This window comes from Scyliorhinus canicula, chromosome 1 (assembly GCF_902713615.1).
Source record: "Scyliorhinus canicula chromosome 1, sScyCan1.1, whole genome shotgun sequence".
In the NCBI taxonomy this organism is placed as follows: Eukaryota; Metazoa; Chordata; class Chondrichthyes; order Carcharhiniformes; family Scyliorhinidae; genus Scyliorhinus; species Scyliorhinus canicula.
Genome location: NC_052146.1, coordinates 2,647,463 through 2,657,274, shown reverse-complemented (window position 1 = coordinate 2,657,274; position 9,812 = coordinate 2,647,463). Strand labels below are relative to the sequence as shown.

At 45.9% G+C, this 9,812-nt stretch overlaps 1 protein-coding gene across 3 annotated transcripts in view; it reads right to left on the bottom strand.

Annotated features, from left to right (window-relative positions):
* Positions 1-605: 605 nt before the first annotated feature.
* LOC119967675 (M-phase phosphoprotein 9) overlaps positions 606-9,812 on the bottom strand; it is a 163,934-nt gene continuing 154,727 nt past the window's right edge. For 2 of the 3 annotated variants that reach the window (XM_038800537.1, XM_038800623.1), the window contains exons 23-24: positions 5,032-5,100; positions 606-1,464 (exon numbers count right to left, since the gene is read on the bottom strand). In XM_038800537.1, coding sequence (XP_038656465.1) covers positions 1,363-1,464; positions 5,032-5,100 — 171 coding nt within the window. In that variant the 3' untranslated portion in view covers positions 606-1,362. Of the gene's footprint in view, positions 1,522-5,031; positions 5,101-9,812 lie in introns of all 3 variants that reach the window. The other variant, XM_038800708.1, reaches the window with a different exon arrangement.

Genomic DNA, 9,812 nt, shown 5'->3' with positions numbered 1-9,812 from the left:
GATTACTAGTCCAGTGACATCACTGTACCACCATCTCCAGTGGATTAGCCTGGGCCTCTGGATTACTAGTCCAGTGACATCACTGTACCACCATCTCCAGTGGATTAGCCTGGGCCTCTGAATTACTATTCCAGTGACATCACTGTACCACCATCTCCAGTGGATTAGCCTGGGCCTCTGGATTACTAATCCTCTGGATTACTAGTCCAGTGACATTACCACTGTACCACCATCTCCAGCGGATTAGCCTGGGCCTCTGGATTACTAATCCTCTGGATTACTAGTCCCGTGACATTACCACTGTACCACCATCTCCAGTGGATTAGCCTGGGCCTCTGGATTACTAGTCCAGTGACATCACTATCCCACCCTACTCTTTGATGGTAAGGGACTCAGGAGGCCAGAAGGAATCCACTACACCATACTGACTGAATACACTGGTTTCTTACATTCAAAACCGTGGTTGAAGTTAGTAATATCCAGAGAATCAATCACTTCCGTTAGTTGCTCAATCCACCATCATTCTCTCTTAGGAATGGCAGGGTAGAGAGAACATTGCTCTGAATTGTTAGTTGTAATTCTTGTAACTCAAAAAAAACAGTCAATTCGGTGTCAGCATTACATTTTTAATAAGTTGTCCAAACAGCAATTTATAGTCTTACATATTCAAAGCATTGTTGGCCAACCAAAATATCTAGACATGGTTCAGTAATTAGAAAGAAGTTTGGAGGTTGAGTGATGTGCAGACTGCTAAAGTTATTGGTACAACTTTCAGAGACTCTATGTTACTTCTTGCAGATACCAAAAAAAATTAATTGGCTTGTCATTTTGAAATATTCTCACTGACAGTTTATTGCAATAAGATGTCTGGCCAATCAGTTTTTCAATACTGCATTTTTATATATTTTTTTAAAAATTAGTTCAAGAAAATGTATTTCAACTTCAAATATAAAGTATAAAAAAATTCTGAGAAACAAAAATCCCAACTCTTCAAACCATTTAGTGGCAAGACACTACATCTTAGTGCATATTTTAACAAACAGTAACCACTTCCATATGGTCCATATCATATACAAAAGTACAGATAGTGTGCACTCTCGAAGCATTACTAAAATATATCTTATGTGGGTTTTGGTTCCAATTTTTAAGAATAAAACTAGTGAGATATGGACTACACTTCCTAAAAAAGGCACAGAATGTTTTGCTTTACATATACAACAGTGTGACCTGTAATATATACACACATATTAAGGCCATCCTTCATGATCCAAAATAAATCCGCATTTTATCACTGAAAACTGTGCATCCACATGTAGTTTTAGTGCAAGTAATGATTTGGTCAAATGGAGAATGGGAAACAGCTTACAAATTTGCAGAAGTTCGTAAAACATGAAACCGCTTCAACGTCATACGGATCGATCCTAGATCACGATTGATTTTTTCTAAACGATCTTCCAAAGCTTCCTGTGAAAACAGTTCAAAATACTCACTGCATGATGTGAATGTTGTGCACCGTCAAATCTATAGGGATAAAATGCACAACTTTAAGATGTATAAAATTATGAGGGGCACAGATAGAGTAGACCGGATGAAACCTTTCGCCAGCGGGCATAGATTTACGGTGAGGGGCAGGAGGTTTAGAGGGGATGTGAGGAGGAACGTTTTCACCCAGTGGGTGGTGGGAATCTGGAACTCACTGCCTAAAAGGGTGGTGGAGGCAGAGACCCTCATAACATTTAAGAAGTATTTAGATGTGCAGTTGCGATCCCAAGGCAGACAAGGATATGGACCAAGTGCTGGGAAATGGAATTAGAATAGTTAGGTGGTTGTTTTTGACCGGCGCAGACTCGATGGGCCGAAGAGCCTTTTCTGTGCTGTACGACTCTATGTGGTTCCCAACTCCACTGGGACAGGCAACTGGGATCAGACAGATTTCAGTCTTTCAAATTGTCTCAACTAAATTACCTTTCTGAACAAATAGATTTATTTTATATCCAGCAGAGTTGGATGGAGATTTGCCCTGTAACGCAGAGCATGGATACTGCATGCCTGCACCTTCCCTAAGAATTATTTAGATGGCTCAGAAGAAGTGTCACATTTTCAAAATGTTTGATACAAAAATATTGGACATTATGGGCGCAATTCTCCGACCGCGCTGCGCTCAAGCGAGAGCACAACAAGAGAATCCCAGGAGAGGCTTCCAGTGAGCCTCCCGAGAGGCTCCGCGCCTCACTAGATTCACCGGAGTCGGAACCCCGCTCCAAATGGGCGGTATCGAATGACGCTCGCGGAACTAGGTTGCAAACCTACTTTCGACCTACCTGCCCGGGATTCTCCGGCCTCCCCAGCAAGGCTGCAGCCAAGCGTCGATCAGTGCTGGTCCACACAAACGTGAATCAGGCAGAATGGCATCCAGGGGGGTCTCCCGGACCATCAGAGACCCCTGGGTGGTCAGGGTAAGTGCAAGGTGGTTCCCTTGCCCTCCCCCTGGAACGTAGATACCTTGGTTGTGTCCAGCTGGCACCTTGGCACTGCCACCCTGGGATTGTCAACATGACCGGGTGGCACTGCTAAGCTAGCAGTGGATGCCAGGGCAGCAGTGCAAGGGTGCCACTGCCAGTGTGGCACTGCCAAGGGCAGGGGCAAGGAGGGGACATGCCCATGAAACGAGGGTGAAGGTAGTGGGTTTGATGGGTGGGGGAGTGCAGGACAGATAGGTAGGGGCTTCTGGGAGGTTGTTCGGTGATGGGTGGGATTCCTAGAAGGGAGGGGTGTGTAAGGGGGCTGACGGGATGGGGGCAGGAGATGGGGGGCCCCCAGGAACCCCCATCGCAGTGTGTCCTCACTTGGTGGGTGGGGGGGGGGGGGGGGGGGGGTGACATTGCCCATGAGTAGGGGTTGTGTTCGGAATGTCACTAATAAAGATTATATTAAAACCTGCCACAAATAACTTCAAATTTTTAGGGAGAATTGCGCCCTTTATATCCAGCTCAGGTTAATTACTTATAAATTCCCCTAAATGAGTGTTAACTTGCTGCGCTCAGTTGATCGTGGTGCCGTGCTTAGTTGAACAGGTTGGTTCTGGTGGGCTTTTGGATTTTAACTTCTCCATTTCACTTGAGAGTCCAGTGTGCACTCTTCACCAGCTGCTTCTGTTCTGTTCCATTTATCCTCTGCTCATTTACCTCATATTTCTATCTTTTTGTAGGTGCAACGCCATGCAACAAATATCCTTTTCCTTTTAATGGTCTGATGCAGAGGCCATTCCTGGTAATATCCTTTCCTGTTCATTTCTCAAAGAGGTTTTTTTCTGAATGTATTTGTTCTCAGGATATGGGTAATTTGGCCACATTTAGTACCCATCCCAAGTTTAGGTAGTTGGTGGGCTCCTTCTACAACTAACTTGTTGGCCACTTCCACAGGTACCATCTACTCTACAGCTAGTGTACCCAGAGGGTGGCAGGGTAACTTCCTTGAAGGACACTGGTGAAAAGTCAGGTTTTTGACCAGTCAGGAAATTTTTTCTTTCCCGGAAGAACAAATAACAAGGAAAAGTACAGCACAGGAACAGGCCCTTCGGCCCTCCAAGCCCGTGCCGATCATGCTGCCCGTCTAAACTAAAATCTTCTACACTTCCTGAGTCTGTATCCCTCTATTCCCATCCTATTCATGTATTTGTCAAGATGCCCCTTAAACGTCACTATCATCCCTGCTTCCACCACCTCCTCCAGCAGCGAGTTCCAGGCACCCACTACCCTCTGTATAAAAAAACTTGCCTCGTACATCTCCTCTAAACCTTGCCCCTCACACCTTAAAACTATGCCTCCTAATAATTGACCCCTCTACCTGGGAAAAAGCCTCTGACTATCCACTCTGTCTATGCCCCTCATAATTTTGTAGACCTCTATCAGGTCGCCCCTCAACCTCCGTCGTTCCAGTGAGAACAAACCGAGTTTATTCAACCGCTCCTCATAGCTAATGCCCTCCATACCAGGCAACATCCTGGTAAATCTCTTCTGCACCCTCTCTAAATCCTCCACATCCTTCTGGTAGTGTGGCGACCAGAATTGAACACTATACACCAAGTGTGGCCTAAATAAGGTTCTATACAGCTGCAACAGGACTTGCCAATTCTTATACTCAATGCCCCGGCCAATGAAGGCAAGCATGCCGTATGCCTTTTTGACTACCTTCTCCGCCTGTGTTGCCCCTTTCAGTGACCTGTGGACCTGTACACCTCAATCTCTCTGACTGTCAATACTCTTTGAGGGTTCTACCATTCACTGTATATTCCCTACCTGCATTAGATCTTCCAAAATGCATTACCTCACATTTGTCCGGATTAAACTCCATCTGCCAAACTCCAACCAAGTTGGCAAATAATCTAAATCCTGCCGTATCCTCTGACAGTCCTCATCACTATCCACAATTCTACCAACCTTTGTGTCGGCTGCAAACTTACTAATCAGACCAGTTACATTTTCCTCCAAATCATTTATATATACTACGAACAGCAAAGGTCCCAGCACTGAACCCTGTGGAACACACTGGTCACAGCCCTCCAATTAGAAAAGCACCCTTCCATTGCTACTCTCTGCCTTCTATGACCCAGCCAGTTCTGTATCCATCTTGCCAGCTCACCCCTGATCCCGTGTGACTTCATCTTTTGTACCAAACTACAAATTACTCCTCCTCCTCCTCCAGGTACCTTGCCCTAAGAGGACAATGGCAGCCACGGACTTCCATTGGAAGTCCATGATTATGCTGGGAAATTACTGCAGTAGTTTGACAAATTTCTTGGGTTTCCATAATTCACTACTTGCCAAGATGGGTTTTGAACTGACAACCTTGAGGTGCTGGTCCAGTCACATCCTGGTTCCAACTTCTCAACCTGTTCCTGGGTCTGAACAGATCTTTTCCAATTTTCCTCAATGTTTTGAAGAATCTCATGGCAAGAAGTAAAAAAAACTATTTAAAAATTCACTAATGCCATTACAATAAAACAAATGCTGCAACTAAATTTGGCCATACCTTTTCAAGCCTTGCTTGCAGAGTCATTCTACCTCTTGAACCAGGTATGCGGCTTAATGCAGCTTCAATCTGCAGAGAAAAATTAGGATACATGTTACTTAGGAACATAAGAATTAGGAGCAGATGTAGGCCATTCAGCTCCTCGAGCCTGCTCTGCCATTCAGCCCTTCGAGCCTGCTCTGCCATCCAGCCCCTCGAGCCTGCTCCGTCATTCAGCCCTTCGAGCCCGCTCCGCCATTCAGCCCCTCGAGCCCGCTCCGCCATTCAGCCCCTCGAGCCTGCTCCGCCATTCAGCCCCTCGAGCCTGCTCCGCCATTCAGCCCCTCGAGCCTGCTCCGCCATTCAGCCCCTCGAGCCTGCTCCGCCATTCAAACAGATCATGGCTGATCTCTTCCTGGTCTCAAATCCACCTTCCCACCTGTTCCCCATCCATTAACCCATTTTTAAAATCAGAAATATATCTGTCTCGCTCTTGAAACCATTTAATAACTCTGATTCCACTGCACTATGCGGCAGCTAGTTCCACAAATTCACCACCCTCTGCAAGAAGTAGTTCCTCCTCATCTCAGTTCTACCACCTCTCAACCTATATCTGTGACCTGTTACAATAATAATAATAGCTTATTGTCACAAGTAAGCTTCAGTAAAGTTACTGTGAAAAACCTCTAGTCGCCACACTTGAGCGCCTGTTTAGGGAGGCCGGTACAGTTAATTTAGTAAGAAAATATATAATTAGCAAATGAACAGGCGCCGGATTGTGGCAACTAGTGGCTTTTCACAGTAACTTCACTGAAGCCTACTTGTGACAATAAGTGATTGATTATTATTATTATTAAAAGGGCTGTGATTTCCTGTATTCAGTGATTTCTGTTGAAACATAGAGATATAGAGTGCATTGGTGGTCTTTCAAAATTCCATAGATTCTGGAATGGTTCCTGCAGACAGGAAAGTAACAAATGTAGCCCCACTCTAAGAAGGGAGGGAGAATGACCAGCTACAGACCTGTTAGTTTGACATCAGTAATAGAGAAAATACATATAAAGGATGTGATAACTGGACACTTAGAACATAATGATAAAATTAGGCACAGTCAACATGGATTTGTGAAAAGGATATCGGGCGCGATTCTCCACAAATACGGAGAATCGTAAAGGCTGCCACGAAACCGGCCGTGTTTCACGGCAGCCTCCGTGCCCCCTCCCGGGACCCGATTCTCCTCCCCGGTCGGGGCTAGCAGCGCGGCCCCGTGAAGCACGGCATCCGGGGCTTAGCAACCGTCGCTAAGCCCGCGCGCCAAGCGTCACGGCGGCTGACGCGCACGACGACGTCAGCCGCGCATGCGCGGGTTGGACGGCTCCAACCCGCGCATGCGCGGATGATGTCATCACGCATATGCGTCAAACCCGCGCATGCGCGGGCCGTCATGCCCCTCAGCCGCCCCGCGGACTGATCCTGCGGGGCGGCGGAGGAACAAAGAGTGCGCGGGTATCGGACCCGCTGCCCGCGATCGGTGCCCACCGATCGCAGGCCCATGCCACCCTTCGGTGCCATAGTTGTCCGGGACGGCACTTGGCGGCCGTTTTCACGAACGGTGAGAGCAGGTGTGTTTGCGTTCGTGAAAATGGCGGTAAAGGCCTGGGAACTCGGCCCATCGGCCTGGGGAGAATCGCTGTTCGCCGTAAAAAATGGCGAGCAGCGATTCGTGTCGTGGGGCGGCCGTGGGGGGAGAATAGCGGGAGGTCGGGAAAAATGTCTGGAAGGCCCTCCCGCTATTCTCCGACCCGTCGTGGGCAGCAGAGAATCGCGCCCTTTATGTTTGACAAACCTGTTGGAGTTTTTTGAGAATACTACTTGTCACATAGATAAAGGGGAACCAGTGCAAGTGGTGTATTTGGATTTCGAATAGGCTTTTCACAAGGTCACACATCGGAGGTCAGTAAACAAAAATTAGAGCACATATGAATGCAGGTAATATATTGGTATGGATTGCGAATTAGTTAACACTAGGAATGAACAGGTTGTTCTCAAGATGGCAGGCTGGTTGGTACCAGTGGGTATCACAGGAATCAGTGCTGGGGCCATAGCTCTCCACATTCTATATAAATGATTTGGATATGGGAATCAATTGTAATATTTCCAAATTATAATAATAATCTTTATTAGTGTCACAAGTAGGCTTACATTAACACTGCAATGAAGTTACTGTGAAAATCCCTTTTACTGATGATACAAAACTAGGGAGGGAATGTAAGTTGTGAGGAGGATGCAGGGAGGCTTCAAGTGGTCTTGGACAGGCTAAATTAATGGGTTGGAACATGGCAGGTGGAATATAATGTGAATAAGTGTGATGTTATCCACTTTGGTAGAAAAACACAAAGACAGAAGACTTCTTAAGTAGTGAGAGGTTGGGAAATGTTGGAGTCCAAAGGAACTTGGGTGTCCTTGTTTATAAAACATTGAAAGCTAGCATGCAGATGCAACAATAAGGAAGGCAAAAGTATGTTGGGTATTTGAATACAGGAGTAACAATGTCTTTCTGCAACTGTAAAGAGCCTAGAGCATAGTAACCCAAGGATGTACTTGCCATAGAGGGATTGCAACAGGGGTTGGCCAGACAAATCCATGGGATGGTGGGATTGTCTTATGAGAACTCATTGAGGAAACTGAAACCTTAGAGAATGCAGGACCACAGAAGGGAGGTGATCTCTTTGAAACTTACAAAATTCTTACAGGGTGTGTGTGACAGGGTGGATGCTGATTTGATGTTTCCCCAGCTGGTGAGCCTAGCACCACGGGACACAGTCTCAGAATAAAGGGCAGGCCATTTAAGACTAAGATAAGGAGGAATTTCTTCACTCAGAGGTCAGTCAATCTTTGGAATTCTCTACCCAGAGGGCTGAAGAAGCTCAATCACTGAAGCATATTCAAGATAGAAGTAGATAGATTTCCAGGGACTAGTGACATCAACGGATATGGAGAGAGCGCCATGAGGTAGATGATCAGCCGTGGTCGTACTGAATGGCACAGCATGCTCGATGGGCTGAATGGCCTACTCCTGATTCTATATTCCTTACACTTTGCTTCAGTATAAAGTGTAGACTTCTCTGAATGCATACATTGCAAATGCTGCCAGATGCAATAAGCTGTCATATTTTACTTTTACTTTTTACATTACAAATGGAATACTGTGTCCTGCTTTGTCATTTCATTCATTGTAATTTCCAACATCCTTAGTCAGAATTTTTCTACAGCGCCATCAGTTCACCTGCACAGTTTACTTCTGAAAATCTATTCATTCTGGCCATTCACCTGTACATCTGACAGCCAGTTCAGAGTGACATAACTTGTACAAAACACTGTCAAAAACATTATCCTGAATTTAGAAAACTCCGCTTTATAAAATATAAACACATTTTCATGGTCTTCTGTAAAATTGTCTTGAATTTTTTAAAACCAGTATTCTGATTTTTCATCAGAGCTTTAGCATCCATGTGGAATCTATCCATTTCTCTCAGAAATAGCATGTGCTCCTATTAATAACCAGTATCAGAAGGAAGTTGGGCTTGCACTCCTGTTTCGATCCTTGACCAAACTCCTAAATTCCCAAGTCTTTTTCTGAGCCGTAACCCTTTACAACATAGAGTCAGTGACTAACCTTTTCAGCTCCCAAGAGGGTTTCATGAGACGACTTCACAAAGCTACTCAATGACTCCTAGGACTTTGCCTGACACCCAATTACACAAACCCAACTATCAGCAACCCATTTGCTGCCTGAAGCCTTCTAATAACATCACCTTTTCAGTACGGACATTTCCCATGTTGCAGAATATTCACTCCTCCAGCAAACACACAAAATTGAAACTCTAGAACTTTCTTAAGATCCATCCATCTCCATGACGATATAGTATTCCAAGGGTCACTGAATGCTTTTTAAATTAGTTGTAGCTTAAACTGCCAAAACAGAACCCTCTGTGCTGCATTTCTTTGCAAGCAATGGAGACACCACGGGCGCAATTTAATGGCCACGCTGCACCTGAATAGCAGTGCGCCATGGTGCAGTGTGGCTGATAGAAGCCAAGAGACCCAGCTCCCAGGATCTACCCAGCTTCCAACGCCTCGTAAGATCTAATGCAATCTCACAAGACGTTGCTAGTCTCACTTCAATGTGCAGATTCAAGAGTTACCCGAGGCATGGGATCATTCTTCTTTGCGACGGAGACCTCGGGCGAGCACTGTTCAGTATTGGTCTCCAGAAATGGGGACCAGACGGTACAGCATTCGGGGGTGTCTTCCAGGGAGACCCCCAGCTGCTTGCCCTTTGGGTAGGGTGGCGTCCTTGCACTGCTGGTCCCACTCAGGCACTACCAGCCTGGCACCCTGGAGTGCCACCCTGGCAGTGCCCATGTGGCAATATTTGCTTGGGTGCGATCGGGCCGGAGGTGCCCTGCGTGGGTGTTGGGGGGGGGTTTGGTTGTGGGGGCCTGGGACCTGCTGCTTTATGATTTTGCCCTTCTAGCTTCTTTATAAAAAAAAACATTTTATAGGGTATTTGTAGTTTTTATAATAATAGCAATAACAGCAACATAAGCATAGTACATAAAACGTTTCCATCACTGTCGCGTTCTTCGCACTCCCAATCAATTAAACAATAGCCTAACCACCCCCCCCCCCCTAGATTTCTGCCTCTGCTGACATTTTAATTTTCTCCGAGAAAGTCGACGAACGGCTGCCACATCAGAACGAACTCTAACATTGACCATCTTTGGGCGAACTTTATTTTC